The sequence below is a fragment of the Nestor notabilis genome, unplaced genomic scaffold (assembly GCF_000696875.1).
Source record: "Nestor notabilis isolate BGI_N333 unplaced genomic scaffold, ASM69687v1 scaffold22425, whole genome shotgun sequence".
Classification (NCBI taxonomy): Eukaryota; Metazoa; Chordata; class Aves; order Psittaciformes; family Psittacidae; genus Nestor; species Nestor notabilis.
In genome coordinates, this window is record NW_009928205.1 from 24670 (window position 1) to 42680 (window position 18011).

The 18011-nt window shown below is 39.9% G+C and overlaps 1 protein-coding gene across 2 annotated transcripts; it reads right to left on the bottom strand.

Annotated features, from left to right (window-relative positions):
* Positions 1-6436: 6436 nt before the first annotated feature.
* CNDP2 (CNDP dipeptidase 2 (metallopeptidase M20 family)) lies at positions 6437-17571 on the bottom strand. 2 transcript variants are annotated; one of them, XM_010014414.1, is made up of 11 exons: positions 17479-17571; positions 16380-16523; positions 14568-14730; positions 12946-13034; positions 11884-12084; positions 11294-11378; positions 10571-10731; positions 8955-9119; positions 8293-8434; positions 7544-7691; positions 6437-7117 (listed from the first exon to the last, which is right to left on the bottom strand). In XM_010014414.1, exons 1-11 carry the CDS (start codon positions 17536-17538, stop codon positions 7048-7050), a joined length of 1428 nt encoding a protein of 475 aa, XP_010012716.1. In that variant the 5' UTR covers positions 17539-17571; the 3' UTR covers positions 6437-7047. The 2 variants fall into 2 exon arrangements, with proteins under 2 accessions (XP_010012716.1, XP_010012717.1); XM_010014415.1 differs by lacking the exons at positions 12946-13034; positions 14568-14730 and having other exon boundaries at positions 7031-7117; positions 17479-17538.
* Between the last annotated feature and the right edge of the window lie 440 nt (positions 17572-18011).

The window sequence follows — 18011 nt, forward strand, 5'->3', positions numbered from 1 at the left end:
AAAATCACCATTATCTTCTACTTTGCATTTATATCCAGACTTAAATCACATTCTCAGATTCATGAACTGCTGACATTTCATCATCCAAATTCTTACACTCAGTAATTGAAAAAGACTAAATAGTGTGCCAGAATGTTGATTATTTTTGATAGGTGCAGGCACTAGTGACTCATTCAAAAGCAAACAGGTGCATATATCTAAGCTTATGGGCAGATTACCATACACTTCTGGATATATTTGCCTTACTTGTTTACTGCTGTCTAAGAATTTAAGCAAATAAAAAGACTGTTGTGACTGTTCTATTGCAGACTGTATGCTATTGGAGAAGTAACATTTTCCTATTCCAGCCTCCTCTTTAATTTCAGTGCTAAGTCTAATTATTTTCAGAATCTTTCTTCTACATCCTTAAGGACTGCTGGTCTCTTAGTGGCATGGATTGTGTCATTAAAACTTTCTTCCATACCCATAAAATTATTGGAAGGAGCTGGAGGAGCATTTATTACTGAGGTGCTCTCAGCTCCCTCTAATGAGGTCAGAGAAGCTGAACCTGTTTTACATTTGGAACAGATAATGCTAATCAGCTGCTACTGCGCACAGCTTCAAGGTGACTGCTGTGTCCCAGTAAATCTGGGTCATATTTGTACATAGATAGATGTGGAACTACAATACATTAAGAAAATTGAATGTATCATCTTAAATTATTAATATTTTATGTTGATGACTCAATTACCTGTCATATCCTACAGGAACACTTTCACAGGGTGGGCAATGTAATACAGCAGTAAATCTGGTGCTCCAGTTTTCCATGGGGAAAAAAAAAAAATCAAATGAGTTTGACAACATTTTAGTGCATTCTATTTTAAACCAATCAATGCATGAACTTATCTGCAGTTAAGACAAGACTTATTCTCCCATTTCTCAAATCCCTTCATCAAAACTCCTATTAAAATAAGGCTTCTGAACTGGTATCAAGGTATTAAATTCTAACTCTAAGTGTCAGACAGCTCCAAGTAAAGCTTCCAAAAAAACTTAGATGCAGCTCTACAAACTTAAAGTTCATAACCAGACAAATTCCATCAAACTACATTTCAATCAGCGCAAGGGAACATGAGCAGACTAAGGTGGAAGCTAATAAGGTCTGGCTGACCATGCTCTAGAAACACATATTTATACATTCATTTAGCACCCTTTCTGATGAAGCCTTTTACTCAGTTTCTGAAACCTGCTCTCTACCTATCTTTCTCCCCAGTCTCTTCACATTCAAGTTAACTTTATTCACCTCTTTACATTGAAATTCTGTTGTCAGACAACAGAATTGGTAACCAATGTGTGCCTGAGCTCCTGCTGCTTTCTTCCTCCTCCTTGATTTGTACTTCTGAATCAATCCACTCAGAATTAAAACTGCCTTAAAATAATCACAAGCAGCACTGTGCCAGCTTGTACAAAAGTTTAGGATATGGCTGACAACATATTACAGGATATTTCTGTAATACAAATAGGATTCAAAGCTGTGCAGGAATAAATCTTTTGCTTCCTTTTTATTAATTCTGCTTGACAACCGATTCCTGAAAATTACATGCAGCCTATACTGTATTTTGAATTTATATTGTATTCCTACAACTTTGAACTTGATTTCTCCAGTTAAATGTTCAACGCACACAATAGAAAAAACCTAAAAAGATCCTCCTGGAACCATTTCTAAATGTCTTTTGTCTGATGCTGTAAACTTCTGGCATTTACACAAATTAAAAAGTATGTTCCAGTGGATTTGCAGAAATAGCTGCTTTTCTGCCAAAATTTTTTACACGTTGCTATTCATTCAAACAGTAAAAAGGTTAATGGAGAGGAATTTGGGAAAAAAAGTTACCTTCTCCCACTCCATTTAATGTTATTACACTGTTGTGCCGACTTCCAGAAATTGAGAACTATTGCAGTGGCAGTTACAGAGTAAAGTTGAAATTAAAGGTCGTTGCCTGCTAGCATTTTCCACATTAGCATGTTAAGAACTACAATCTGAATACACAAAGTAGAAAACACTCAGTCCAGTCAACATATAGTTATCACATTATAAAGTAAAAGCATGGTCACATTCCTGGGAAACAACATAGGCCTCACTTGCAAGATTAGCTCCACTCATGGGAATGATTGGAAAAAATAGCAGGAGTGGGAGCAGGAAGAACAGCAGTAGTAGAGAACATGGGAGGCAACAAAGGCCAGATATTCTGTACTCTGCGTGTACTACTGAAAAGTCCAAAAGGAACAGGATTTTTGCATTTAAAAGGGTTGTAATGATGCACCAGAACACAGTTGATAAGAGATGTCAACCCATACCAATACAGCAAGATAGTCTAAAACACACCTTAAACGCGTATTTATAAATAAACACTATATAGCATTTTAGCTTACAAAAGACTTCTGTGACTACTCTACTACTTTAACGTTTTAGTTATGTTATTGTATTCCAAGTTGCTGGAAGTCCAAGGAAGAGTTTAATAGGTGTTGTTGAAATTAAGCAGCAGCATCTCAATGCTCCCTACTAGAATGTAAAACTGTTCAAAAGAAAACAGCATTTGTTCTTAAGTCTCTAACCTTGACTCCACTATTCTCTACATGTACATTAAATCCATTAAGCAGTTCAGAAACAGGATATTTAATTCCATCATATATCTTAGCAGAAATTTGCTACAATTTTGCATATATTAACATCCCAGATTTGCAATTCCATTTACTTTATCCAAAAGAAAAAGAAACCAGTCCTCCATATTCACAAGCAACAGCTAACAGAAGAAATGTCTCTTTACAAAGACTTCCTTGAGTATAACTGAACATATTCCACTTTCAAATAGTGTTCAGCACTTTGTGCTGTGTGTCAGATGTGTTCCTATAGATTATAACCACATTTAATATTTAGCTTTTTATTTTTTGTGAAGAGATCACATATCCTCCAAGGCTGCTCATCCTCACAATTCAAATGAACAACTGCATATAGGACAGCTGCTTTTCCAAAGGAGAGCAGAGCACAATAACAGTGACAAAACAGCTGTTCAACTGTATTTATCATCTCATTTTTCAGTCTAAAGGGCAGAAATATAAGAGGGTCCTTGGGCTGTCTTCATGATTGAGAAGAACATAAGCCTGCCCAGACAGGAGGAGGAAACTGCATATCAATGTGTCAGCATTAGCTGGCATGTTTCATCGGCATGCATTTTAAGCAGGCCTCAAGAAATCTCAGAATTGCTAAGGATATGCAAAATAATAGAAAGATGAATATTTAAAAGTACTAGAAAAACATGTCTTAGCATTCAGGGTTTGTAATAACCTAACATCATGATGCAGAATGGTATGATCAAGCTAGCTAGGGACTAGAATCAAAATTACCCACTCTTAAGCTTTCCTGTATAGCCTAAGCAGATCCTCTGAGGAATAATTTCAATCCCCTGCGGAACTTCATTAATTATTGGGAAGGTGATTTATTCAGACTCCTCAATGTAAAAAGCACATTTAACACATGAATCTCTCCTAGTTTAATTGAATGAGTTCAGATAACACTAAAAAAAAAAAAAGTTATGTTTTTTAAGCTAGTACTTTGACAGAATGAACAAACTTGCATCTCACATACTTAATCTAAATTAGCTCTGTTATCTCCACTCTTCATACTGCTTCAAGGTCAAGATTACAAAGCTGAAGTCCCTGAAGTTAAGACAGTCTACCATGTAACCTTATGGAAAAATAAGTTGGATTTAGTTAGTACATCCAAACTCACTAAGCTGAACCAAAGCCTGCTTTCACAAGTTAAAACCAGTTTCAAGTTAGGAAACATTGTGCTCGATAAGCTTAAAACATTGCCATATAGTTGAAAATCAGGGCTGTGGTTTTCATGTGCAAGCTGTTGTTTCCCAGTACAGCAAAAATAAAGGGACATTTTAAAAGGCAATTAGGGCTTATTCATTTAGGGATAATAGCAGCTGGAGTTATTACAAGCTCTTTTAAGTGCATATTCCATATCAAGATGCACTGTGTCCTGGGGTCACCACAGATTTTGTTAAAACAAAAGAAATCATGAGCCACAAGGTATTACAAGCCTGAAACCTGCCTTCTTGGTTTTGCAGTGTTCCACCCTGTGGACAAGTGATCTCACATAGCAGCTATCTACGCTAACCAAACCCATCTGAAACATCTGCAGTCTTGCCCTCATCCTGGTGGCACCCCCCCCTTACCAGAGATCAGTCAGTTCACACAGAAGTCTTTTAAATAAGCATCTATTGAGGAATATTGACTACACGAACTTTCACATCATATATTAACTGGAGCTGGCCAAGCCTTTCAGTAAGCTGTTACAGGTAAAAAATGATATTAAATTCTGTGTGAAAAATACCAAGCGGCCTTCGCCTGCCCAGCAGATGGTGCTGTGAGGTTCCGTGCTTCACCAATGCATTTTGATTTTCATGTTCAGCTCACACTTTATGACATACCAGACTCTTCTGTACTGTAGGATAGTGCTGTTATTCAAACTAGTTGGGCTAAGCAAACTGCTCATATGATGCACGAGCATTCAAAGACTGCTGCAGTGGATACTAGTTTTCCAGAAGTCTTGAAGGAGTCAGGTCTGAAGCACGCAGGCTACAGAAATAAGATGGCATCACAAGCCCTTTTTGCTTGCTTTCTTCACTCAGGCCAAGTGCTACTGCTTTAGTCATCACCTTAGGCAGGGACAAGAAAGGTTACAGCCAAAGCAAGCTCTTACCATATCAAGGTAACAGATACTTACAGTTTCCAACTTCAAAATTATCCATCTAAACAAATGTGAAATCCCATGAAGTCCCATAAAGGACCCATTACTTTAGCAACTTATTCCTGTGTGTTTAAATAGGCCCCTGGATTTTGCTCAGGCCAAAGTCTCATGTCAATCTTTTTACAGGGTTCCGGCACTCTCCTCATGCCAAAGTACTTCTCCTTTTCTATCCAACAGGATCTCCCTCCCAGCCTCTTCTACAAACCCCTTAACATACTTCCTTCTGTCTTGGGCATACTTCACAACTCTGCGATGCTCTACTTAATAAGTGCAGTATCTGATGCAGTGCCTTCAGTGCAAAACTTGAGCCAATTAACTGATCCCCAAGAAATTAGATACAAATGAAATAAGACAACTACAGACATGCTCACTTGCTGAACCTTAGTTCATGACATGATCAGCCTTTTTCCTGCCCAAATAAGCTTCTCCTTTATACTGTTAGAAACTAGTATTACCTCAGTCCAGAAACTAGATTTAAGTTTTCATCCTTTTCAAATCAATAGGTAGAAAATACACAATAAAACACTCACCAACAGCCAGAGAATTGTTTTTTCATGAGTAGTCTGGGGTGTCAATTCAGTAACTGAGGAAGCTGCTTTAAACACATTCACTGCTAGGACTAGTTACCATGTGTAACTAAGCGATCTCAGCATACAGATGACCCCCAATTATCCAGGCATGCCAGTCTTGTCCTATGTATGGACCATACATTGTAGGAGCCCCACAGTCACTGAAAGGTGAGAACCTAGCAGCCCAGAGTATGTACAAATGCTTGGTGCTAGCAAGTACTAACACAGGCATATGACATGGGTCACAGACTGTACCCCAGCTGCAAGTGCAAAGTTTTATGATACCAGACTATCTCCAGCCACAAACTTCCATGACAAACCAAATGGAACAAAAACAGAACAGAGAAACTTTAGACGCTTCACTGTGAGAACAGAAGACTCCTCCTTGCCCCAACAGCCATCTACAATTAAGACTCCAGATGGAGCAAAACAGTGAAAACCAGAGAGACAAGACATTTCTGCCTTCTGCCCTTCAGAGGAGGAAGCAACACATGCTGCTTGCCTATTTGTCAGGCTACAGGACTGCACTATGCTCTCAGACAGTTCTCAGAGCAAAACATCATCACTTCAAATACTTACCTAGTTTAGCCTGCTAGTGCTGGTCAGGTGATTCAGAATCAGTGAGCCAAATCCAGTTCAGATTAGCACACATTTAAGAGGGGTTTTTGACATACCAGGAGTGTTGGATTTTAATGTTTCCAAAAAACAGCTTGAAGTTGGGTATCAGTCAGTAGCTGCAGTGAGTGGTGCTCTCCTCTTCCAACTTACACCTACAAATTCCCCCCACTCCCCTACAGTATCATCAGCTGTCCTACAGTATGGCTTCAAGCCAAAATAGAACATTTTCTGAGCTTATTTTCTCTCAGGAGAGCAGGATTTAGCAACATCTGCTTCAAGTCAACAAGTCATTATAGAGCCAGACCCTAAAGGAATGAAAACTTGGATTCCATGAAGGCACAGTCTGTGTAGTCACACTGCTCACCTGCCTCTAGCCACGGACGAGTTCCTCTCAAGTTACCTGAAGCTGCTTCTCCACCCAAGTCATTATTTAATCCTCAGAGACCAAGAGCCAAGCTCTAGAGCATGATTATTTATTGTCCTTTTTAAGGAGTACAAAGACAGCTTTACAAAAAGATGGCCAGTAGTCGTTACCACAGTGAATTTTGTTAAAACCTCATTCACTGTAAATTGAAACCTGCAATCAGGTATAAGCTGCAAGAGACAAACTGCTATTCCAAATCACTCAGCAAGATAGATGCCTCACTACAGCTTGAACACATTCCAGGATAGCCCCATAATCTGTCACTTTGACAACTTACTTCCAAAACATATTCAGAAATAAGAATCTTAAACTTGACTAGCAGTTCTGCAACTGATGTGGCTGCTTTAACAGTTGAGAGCAAACCTTTCCTCTTGCTTTACAGGAAAAGTAGATGAATACAGCAAACCACAACTTGGAAGTGATACAGAGGGGACAAAGATGCAGTTCGGTACTGCTGGCCAGATAAAGAACAGTCTGTGTCATTTGATGTATGCATTTAAAGAAATATTTTTGGTTCAAGTGGAACTGTATGCTTCCCTCTCCCTCACCAAGGCAGTGGAGTACTGGTAGAAAAGGGGAGCCATGTGAGACTTGGTAATTGATGATACTTCATGAGAGAATCCATAAACCAGAAGGTAATTGTCTTAATCCTTCAGCTGGGAAACTTCATAGAGGTATGCACCAAGCATCTTCACCCCCTGGATGTAGTTGTACCTGGAAAGAAGATAGCTTCCATCAGCACTGTCTTCATTTCAACTGTATTTGCAGTTGTGCTTTTTGCAGTATCAGTCCTACCCGCCCAACAGACACTACAGACATTTCTGTTACAGGCAACAGACTACCCCAAACCTTCCCACATCTCCCCTGGCAAGAGCGAAAAGCCACCCTTGGGCTAAGAGGTAGCCAAGCTTGGAGACCAAAGTATAGAAACTGATTCTAAGTGTATAAAATCAGAAGCAATGAGAACAAGATTCAGCTACAGACTAGTTACCCTACCACTCATTCCCTGCTAGGGAGAAATGGCACTTTGCCTTCCAGAATATTAAGGAAACAAGAGCTCAACTCTTCTTGGTCCTTTTCATAACACATGAAAAAACCCATGGTAAACTCAGCCTCGCACAGGGAGAAATATTCTCTTACCTATTTAGCTTCTCATTTTGAGAGTGAGCACCATCATCTGCAGCTCCAACAGGAAGAAGCATGACATTCTTGCCTATTGCTTCTTGAAAAGTAAGTGTAACAGGAATGCTTCCTCCCTCCCTTGTCAGGTCTGGTTCAACTCCAAAAACTGGAAAAGTGACATTCTAGTCAGTTTGGAGTTGTAGTTTTTAATAAAACCTTACTCAAGCCATCAAGTACCAACCACATCTGTACCACATACTGGTCAATTACTGTTTTAATCAGCCAGACTGCACAGGCCACAGAACTGTGGAGCTTCTTCCCTCTAGATTTAGTGCTGGAGTAATTTTCAGAGTTCAGTCCAAACAGTTCCACAAGCTTAATCCAAAAGCCTGTTTGTACTCCAGCACAAGATGGATTTGCTCTAGTTGCCCTATGCAATCTATCAGTTATGCTAGGGCAGCTGAAGGAGGATGCTAGGATGACTAAACTTTGAGGGCTTTTGCTAAGCAAGTGATCTGAACCAACAGTCTCATCAATACACAAAAGCACCGCTATACCAGTGGCTTGTTCCAGCACAGTAGGAATGGGCTTCATATCATTTCTGCCATTCTTGTACATCAGACTCAAGGATTGCATATGACATGCTTCATTACTTAGTGAGCCAAACTTAAGTGCAGAACACTAAATATTCTGCAAACATAACCTCCTCAGTATTTCTTGGAACAAGAGCTTTAGTTCTCCCAATGGCAAGCAGAAAACTCACTGACCTGTCTTCATGGCCCTCCTGCCAGCCATGTAGTGGGGATGGTTGAAGTCTGACACCCAGGGTTTTCCACCATGGCCTAAGTACACTCTGAATTTGTTCGGGCTATGCAGCTCTGCAAATTTTTTGCTTACATAGTCTTCAACCTGTAAGAAAGATTGAACAATCTTATATACTGCTAGCATTTGTATGAACTCTGGTAAAGACTGTATACTAAAAGCATCTTAGGGACTTTCGGATCACTTCAACTGTGCAGCAATACTTTTCCCATTACTATTATTTCATATTATTCCTATATATCTCTGCTCTGTAGTCAGAATATCTCCTTTAGGCAAGTTAACAGTATACTGTAGAACAGTTAGCCAATATGTCAAACTTCTGCTTCTGAATATGCACTTCTGGCAATCCAGGTGCCCTACAATTAAATTAGCATTTACTCCTGAGCCCTTTGAGTTCATTAAGAGAAATTGAATATCCAGGCAACAATGGTCTAGTGTGGATCATCCAGCAATTCCCTCAACTATCTGAGTTGAGATGGGGAACAGAGAAAATGGAAGAAAAGTAAACAAATGCTTTAGAAAACAGAAATACTCTTCCCCTCAGCATGGAGAAGAACTAAAATTGAGACACTAGTTGTTTTGATACCACCAATCCATCTCAACATACTTGCTTAGTGACTTCTTCAGGAGTCATGTTTGGCACAAGTCTGATTGAGAACTTGCCAATCACTTTCCTAGGAATGACAGTCTTGGCTCCAGAGGCTGAGAACGCTCCTTCAATTCCATGGAGAGACAAGGAAGGGTATCTCCATCTATGCATAAGGATATCTCTCTGCAGAAGCAAAGGGAAATACGTAAGGTTAAATCAGGTTTGGCAGAGTTCCCCAAAGTAGTAATTTCTTCAGTCTAATAGACTTTGCAAGAAACAGTGCTTTCCCCATAGAGAAATGCAGGTCATTCAAGACCACTCAGTTATAAACAGAAGCTGTTACTCCCACTAGGCACACATTTGATACAACAACTGGGTTGTTCTAGTTCTCCTAGTTCTAAGGAATTTTTAGAACATGAATGGTCTGTTTCTGACAAGGATACAAATACCATATATTAAGTATGATATGTTAAGGTGTATATATCTATGCATACCTTAACTATACTCCATATATATAGGTGCTCAAGCACAGTGTGCAGGGAATTGGAATGCCTAGTCCCCACTGCCTCAAGTCAGGCAGGTGCCTTCACTGAGTCACATGTTTATGAAGATCACAGGTTTGCTGAAAGCCTCACCACATGTAGACTGAGGCACATAGCATGCTCCTTCCTGATTTATATCATCAGTTGCATTAAACTGCCTGAGCTCTAGGTCAATTAAAGTGAGCACTACTGCCTTTTTCACATACACTCCTGCATTTCCTCCTTGCTGCCTTGGACACAGCTGTTCAGTACACTGGATACCAAAATCAACACACCTGTGTCCCATATAGATAACTACAGTATCTCAGACCTGAACTTCACTGCAGAAATTCAGGAGACAGAAGTTATGGCCTTTACGTTAACAGTTTGCTTTGTGCCAAGACCTATATCTTGCAGGATTCAATGATGTTAAAAAGCATTCATTTGGAGAGGTCCCAGGGAAAAAAAAAAAAAAAAGTTAAGTCCAGATGTGAGTTGACTGAACTTGAGCCTGTTCAAAGATTTGGGCAGCTGCCTAGTTCATGGCTACAAAATAGTCCTTGCTTGCCAGGTCTAGGAAGATGTTCAGTATGTCAGCCTTAAGTTCACCACAGATAGATCAAGCTGTTTCCTCACCTGATGAGGAGGCATCTCTATGAGCAATTTTCTTTCTCATAACCCATTGAACTTCCTACCCACGTAGGAAATCAAATGCTTTGTGTAGATGCAGTATCTGACCTCTGACTAAGTGGTAGCAATTCTTACCAAGCATTAAGAGAACACCACTAGATAGAGAAAGTGTTGTACAGGTTTGAAACACTATTTATACACAGACTAAGGAGCAAATTTAAAGTTGTCTAGACCTCTTGCCTTAAACACAGAATAACTGAGATTAAGTTTCCAAGCACCTAACACCTTGCAGAGGAACTGCTAGTATTAAGAGTGCAGTCAACTCTACAGCAAGTGAAATTATCTTCAAGGCAATCTCACAATTTTAAGACATTAATTCTCTGCCTACTAAATTACTTGGTAATTATACAAGTATCCACAAAAGCTTGTTTCTGCCTTCTACTAATACAGCTAGCCAGGGTATAGGGGGAGTGTTGCATATACCTTTGTATCATGCAACAGTTTCGTTGCTCGTACATCTTTTGCATATTCTTCCAGGTCAAAATCAATCTTCTCATACAGTGCCAGCTCTTCATCAGTAACAGGTGCCACTGCTTCATAAATGCCTGGGATTAAGATTTTCCCTTTCTTGTCTATAAGAGAAGCTGTAAATAAGAAGCACCTAATATCAGGATTCAACTAGAACCACCAAGATGTCATTGTCAAGAACACTTTCCACAGAAAATAGTAGTCTTTGCCTTCTGAAAATTGTGTGGCATGAAATTCTGACCTCTCCCTCCCAGAGCCTGGAGTCTGTACCACTAAGCGTGGAAGGCACTTATGGAATTTGCAGCTATCCAAAATGTGCACTTCCTTCCAACTCTAATTCTACCGTTACATGTTTAACTGGCTGTTTAAAGGCAGAACTCCCAAGGAGTTCAGTATCACACCTGTAGAAGAGTTTGCAGAAGAGAGCCAACTTAATTAACATATAAGTTTGCAGACAGGTTTTAGGGGGAGTTAAAGTAGACAGACAACTTCTTGGCAAGACCATCACATTTCTGCATCTAAGGCATCAGCCTTGCATACCTGGCAAGCACCATTTCACTAGTCATTGCTTTGCTAGTGTAAGCAGCCCTTCAGAACCCACTCTCTGCAAGCTCACTCATGCTTGAATGGCTCTCACTCCCATTTCAGATGAATTCAGCGAAACCTCCTTTTTCTTACCCATTAGAGTAATGAGATCTGTCATGGCCTCATGTACTGAGCCACCATAAACTCCAGAGTGAAGGTCTTTGTCACTACATTCCACCTGGTTTGAAGTGAATAAAGAGTCAGGGTTATTTTAGCATGAAGATACTGTCAAATGTACAGAACTTACCTTAGCTTTTTGCTGCACATATTGAGAATGCAACTGGTTTTGAAACCAGACTACCCAGTTGCAGTACATTAAAGCAGATATGCTTTTTTTACTCTGTGGAGTACAAGCCCTTAGCAGTGTCTGTCTCAAACCTTGGGGACTTCAGTGACAAGTCTTCTTGCATTCAAGTAAATATCTGAAGATTACCTATGCCATGAGAATCCTCCAGTGAAGGTGCCAGGATATTTTGCTTTATACATCTGAAAGTTATCCCTCCCACCTAAGTATCATTTAGAATAGTAAAACGAAGATATTTAGTCACTTAGTAGAAACTGTTCCACTTTAGCCAGTTTCACCTTTTCTGAAAGCTTACTGGCATGAAAACATTAGAGCTACCACTCTTTAGTAGAAAATTCAGCTTAATAGTACTGGTTTTGCAGTGTATTTTAGTGCTTACCTCTATGAAGTAGTAGCAGATGCCCCTCAAGCCATAGGTGATACAAGGCTTCTTCTTGCCTAGCCAGTAGTTGTCAGAAATGCAAACATAATCCACATCTTTGAAGAAAGTATCTCGCTGACCAAAAATAAGTTCATCAAGGCCTTCAGATCCTGATTCTTCCATACCTTCTAGGCAGAACTTAATATTTACTGGAAACTCCTTTGAAAGTTAAAACCAAGAACAATTAAGTATGTGAAAACATTGGACTCCATCAACAATCAGTAATTTTCATGTCATGTACAAAGCAGAAAAAAGGACATGGGTAAATTAATTCCATGACAGTGGAGTTTGTTTTTTATACACAAAGTATTACAAAGTTTAGACTGCACTTACGTGCAGAAAAGTTTTAACTAAGCTCTACAACAACTTCTCAATCCTTTTAGCTGTGCGAATGCAGCAAAAACCTGTTGCCAAAGTTAAGTCGCAGGGCTAGGAGAACTAATACTAACCACAGAAATTGCACACCACAGTATGAGTCAGAGTGACCCTGTTTATCCAGTCTACCATGTTCTGTGCCTAGACAGCTCTTGAGAACTGGTTATTCTTCTTTCAAGTAATAGCAACTTGTCTTGCAAGGTAATGCAGACACCCTGAGCTATTTCTGATTGCACTTTTTCTTGAACAGAAGCAGGAAAGCTCCCAGTTTAGCATTACTAAATCAATCTCTTCTTAAATATCAGTGGCAGTGACACATTAAGCATTGCTAAAGATCAAGCTAATTTGATAACCTTACATGAAAGTGATCACATTTATTATTCCTCCTGTATCAGATGCCTGCATATGTATATTCTTTCCTACTAATTTTATTAAAGCAAAAAAAAAAAATATTTCAAGTACAATCCAAGCATCTACAAGACCAACTTAACCCTACTGGGACATCAGCAAATTTACAAGACTACTGTGTCATTCCTCCTCATGAGCTGAATAAGCAGGCTTGCCTCAAGGGTTTGTGGCTTGGATAACATTTATTGGTAGACTCAGCTCTATGTAAAAAAAGCAGGATACATATTGGGCACATACCTGGTTAGTTTGTTGATAAGCCTCCAAGGCATTCAGCCAGGCTAGCACTGGACCTTTGTCATCTGTTGATCCTCGCCCATACAACTTCCCTGTAGAAACAAGATACAAGTTAACTAGTGTGGAGACAAAATGGGATGAAGTTTTAGTCATCTCTTGCCTGAAGGAGGAAACATCTTTTTGAATAAGCTTTTTAGCCCTGCTTATATTAACTTCCATTCCTACTTCAGAAGAATCAGTGGTTTTACATCCTGTGTTACATAGCCATGCAAATGGGATAGGTACAGAACTGCAATAGTTCCCCACTGACAAAGCTACACCACCTCTTCCCCTAGCTGCTCCTTGGATAGGAGTTGAACATTAGCCTGGAAAAGATACAACTGCCTTGCACCATGTTACTCCCATGTCTTTCACAATAGTATTCTTTTCTATAAACATAGCAATAAGGGTATAGAAACAAAGTTACCTCCTTTTAATAGAAGCTTATCCAGTATTGCTTCAACTCAATTTGTTTGAAGAATTCAGTAGCTAGTGACCACTCACTTGTCCAGATTCTCCAGGTAAAAGTTGATCTCCCCAGGAAGGGCTTTAGTCAAAAGCTAGTTTTACAGGCTACAGGGAAGTCCCAGGAAATGCAGCACATGGGATCACAGTAAAGACAGATATTGTAGCAACTGGGCTGTGACTACAGCCCCTAAGCACTAGGGGCTGTAATCACTGTGACAGAACAGGCCAGACAACTTCCAAAGTAAGGAAGAAGCCTCAGGTAAATACACCTCTTACACTGCCTGGCTGCATGGAGATAAACCACAGCCTGAAGCAAGTCTAGCTCTTGCTATCACATGAGAATCTGACTTAGCAACATGGACTCTACTGTCTGATCCCAAGTAGAAATACTAGTTACCACAGATGCTTCTCTTGGCAATGATTAACACTTATGCAACAAGAATGGTTAATGTCCATCTATTCATATGCCCTTTAACACTCAACACTGAGCAAATGAAACAAGGAAGAGTCTGAGTAGCAACAACTTTAAATAGAAAAGGAAGCTTTAATCTCCTCTTGTGTACTGGCAATGTGTTATTTCAACAGGAGTTACTGTATGATTTCTTCATCCCTATTTATGGGAGGGGGACACTTGTCTGGCCATTAGCTCTGGACACAGTCTGCAGTACTCATTGTAGCACTGAATGCAAACACAAGGCAACCCAGGGAGGCTGCCATATCACTCCTGCACTCCCATTTCCAGGCATAAAGCAGCTGTGTTGAGTGTTTGTCCGCTGTAGTGGTTCAAAGTCCCCACAGGCTGCAAGCTGTGAACAGCACAAGAAACTAGTTCTAGAAAGTTTTCTGGCAACAAATTGTTACAATAGAGGACAGCAGCTAAGACTTTGCTGCAGCTACAAGGAAGATTACATGCAAGTACAGCCGATCAGAGATGGAAAATTTTGCAACTCTGTTTACCATTTCCCATCCTGCATATTTTCTCAAGAGTACAAAATAAGCACCCATGCCTGTTCTTACTCTCCTTCCCCCTTTCAATCAAGGGTACAACCTTAGAACAGTTGAGAAACACCTACTTGTTAAAGAACTGCTCATCAGTTGTTGAAGTCCAGTGCTCTTACCTTCTCTTTCTACCAGTGTGAAGGGCTCACTATCCCAGCCATCCTCTAGTAATGCTGGTTGAACATCCAGGTGACCATATACACACACGGTCTTTTTACTTGGATCTGAGCCGAGTGTTCCCAAAACAACTGGTGGAAGGGGGATCTCTGATCCATCTGGCAGCTAGAAATAGGAGGCAAGAAGTTTTATTCAAACATGGAACACCAGAACAGCACATTTTTATCAGATGAATTACTTTAACATTATGGAGGTTATGAGATAAGGGGCATAGACAGCTAAACAAAACTAAGCTAAACCGATTGCCAGAAGCAGTGTAAGTTTCCTGACAAATTCCAGTAATAGTCAAAATGCTCCAAGGCACTCAGAACCATCAGCTTTAACTAACAATCCTACATCTGATTTTAGCAGAGCAAGCTGTCTGCATGCCAAACTGCCATATCTAATGCTGACCTAAGCATAAGTGATAAACTCCATTCAATATTGCATTCTGCATTGCTTGCCACTGCACTTTTATCCTGCTCACAGGACAGCAATAGACAAAGATTTCCTGACAGTGGTATCACTGAGCATAACGCATGCCTACACCCAAGTAAGGTCAGCACATCAGCTGTATTGCTCTGTACAACCCTACACTGTTAAGCTAAGGGCAGGGTAGTATCTGATGAACTTTGTTCAAGAGCTGGACTTGGCTTAGTCCTTTGGAATACCCCATAAGCAATTATGATATGCTACTCAGTCAGCATGTATTTCCCTCCCAGTGAACACATACTCTTCAGCACTGTGCAGCAGATCAAGATGAGCTTTGACTTTCTACTCACACGGGCTGCAAGCTCTGGTTTTGGAAGTGTTTTTTTTTAGATCAACAGGTTGCTTAGTACTTGGCCAGTTGCAGCTCTGATTAAAGCATTACTGCAAGAATTTACACTTAATCAGTCAACAGTACAAAGTGTTGTGTAGCAGTAAACTAAGTTAGATCAGACAAGTTCACCAGTTACTTTACATTGTCCTATGTTGATAGAGCAGCAACATATATAATACACTGACTAGTTTTGTCTATACTTAATATAAAACTAAATACTGAAGTTAACTTGAATCCAGCTGCAAGAGCCTAAATAGAAACATTGCTTGTAATAAACTAAAAATCAGTTCTTGCCCCCCAGAAATTAGACTGATTAGAGGAAAAAGTTTGCCTGAATTAAATACTTTTGATGGGATTTTCAGCTGTAGATAGTAGTAGAGCTAGAATTATCCTACAGATTCCCTCCCAAGTGGGCACTTAATTAGCCTGAATACACCCAAGCCTGTGTTGTGCTAAGTTGCACACACAGCTTTGCCTGCCTGCTTTGCACTGTGCATATCCTTGAGCTGCAGTATAAACTTTGCCAGTTGACAGTAGCTTGCAGGCAGCTCCCACTTGGCTCTGGTGATTACACAACCTGCATGCCCTTGTCCTTAGATAAAAGTGCAGGAAGAAATTCTCATGTGAATATCCCTTTTGTTTGGCAGTGGAATTAATTTTAATAAATAAAATAGGATAACATTTCCATGAGATCTGCACAGAATAATGCTGTACACTTATTGGATGCCCACTACACACTATGTAGCTTGGGGTTCCCCTTATCTGAAGGGACATAAGATTGTTAAAGCTACCACTAGAAAGAAGATAGCATAAATGGCATTTTAAATGATACTTTATAGATTCTAAGTACCTTTCTTAGTGAGATTATAGGAAGCCAGCACTCCCTAGTGCAAACCACCTTGTTTTCTAAAGAGACTTTTTCTACTAAACTGACATTAAGATGCTCACATACCTTTTGTTTCCCAATATCCATAAGTTGGGTTGTGCCTCCCAGACGCTCAATGTCCTTTGCGGCAACCTCCATCATACGCTTGATTTCACCCCTCTTCTCCGGCCATGCTGACACGCTCTGGATCGCCACCCATTGAGCCAGCCTCTACAAAAAGATAGAAAAGCTGAAGCTAGTTACACATGAATTATGGCAGTGGAAGTTCTATACAAATGCAATACCTTTCAATCCAACTAATACCGTTTTATGTATTGACCTTAAACATGAGACAAACCAGTTCTGTCCTCTGATCAAAGGAGTACTCTAACCATTAATACTCCACTCGAAAGCTCTCCAAGACCTCACTTTCCCACAGCTGCCCTTGCAGTGTAGCATAGAGTCTACAGATACATAAGGTAAGTTTAAAAGTATGACAGCTTGTGCATAACATGCCCTGCTGGTTGCCATTAAGTATCCAGAACCAGCTAATGTCTTTCAGGCTTCTCAGAAAGGTCACCTTAGCTTCCTTCTCCCCAGGCAAGGTCAGTGAGAGCAACTGGCAGAAGTCAGCTTGAACACTTGACATAGTTCTTGCCTGAGGGTTTACAACGCTATGCCACTGGTTCCATCACAAGTGAAATGGATTGCAATACAAAGTGCAATTAAATAGCAGGTTAAACAGCAAAATACAGAAGGTAATCTCTCTCTCCCAGTTGAACAGTTTCATAGGAGAAAACTTTATTCCAGCCTTGTTTCTATCTTTCACATCTCAAAATGGGAAAGACAGTATAAACCTAGTTTGACATTCAGTAACCAGCATCAAGCTTCTTGTACCTCTATATAAGTCAGTGCCTGTACTATACAGTAATAGAACATTTTCCAATCAATCTGCCATGGAGATTTAGGTCTTTGAACAGAACTATGCTTCAATTTAATAAAAAAAGGTTTTCTGGCTTGACTCAAATCAGTCACACTTGCTGTCTGCTCCCCCTCTCCTCAATTACTTGGCATTACCTTGTTATCAGGCATATTACATAGGTGTAGCATGAAGCTGACCAGCTAGCATTTAATATCCCACACCTGTCTGGTGCTGCAGGGCAAAATTCAGAGAAAAAAAGCTTACCTGAATATAGAGGTCCTGGTGTTCATCAATGTATTGAAAGAGGGTTTCAAGAGCAGACATTTTCTGACTAGAACGGTGTTGCTGAAGATTCTGTAACAGAAAAATAGTTTAGTCTTCACAGGTTTAAGAAGTAAAAGTCAGTAACTAAGCAGCCACAGAAGACTTTCATCTTTCAACTGCTAAGGCCATACACCAAGATGTGCTAATATAAGCTTGAGGCCACTCCCTGTCACACTGAAGTGGCTACACAAGAGCATATTTGACTCCAAACCCACTGTTTTCTGTCTCTCCCTTCCCAGAAGAAAAAACCTGTGGAGTTTAAACTGAGCAATCTTGTCTACATCAATCTACACGACATCAATCAAGTAATATACTTCACTTACAGAAGAATTACAGGCCAAATGTTACTCAAGTAAAATTCAACTTCAAAGAATAGATTTCATTTTAAGAGTTCAACTAATAGTGTGCCATAGGCTTGAATCCTAGTAGCTAGATCCAAGAAAGCACCACACTTTACACTCTACAAAGGAGGT

Coding starts and splice junctions, on each gene's coding strand:
- CNDP2 (XM_010014414.1), bottom strand. CDS start 17,538: ATGTCTGCTCTTGAAACCCTCTTTCAATACATTGATGAACACCAGGAC. Junction 10,732..11,293: donor AGATCTCATTACTCTAATGG/GTAAGAAAAAGG, acceptor TCTTATTTACAG/CTTCTCTTATAGACAAGAAA. Junction 8,435..8,954: donor CTGAAGAAGTCACTAAGCAA/GTATGTTGAGAT, acceptor TCTTTCTTACAG/GTTGAAGACTATGTAAGCAA.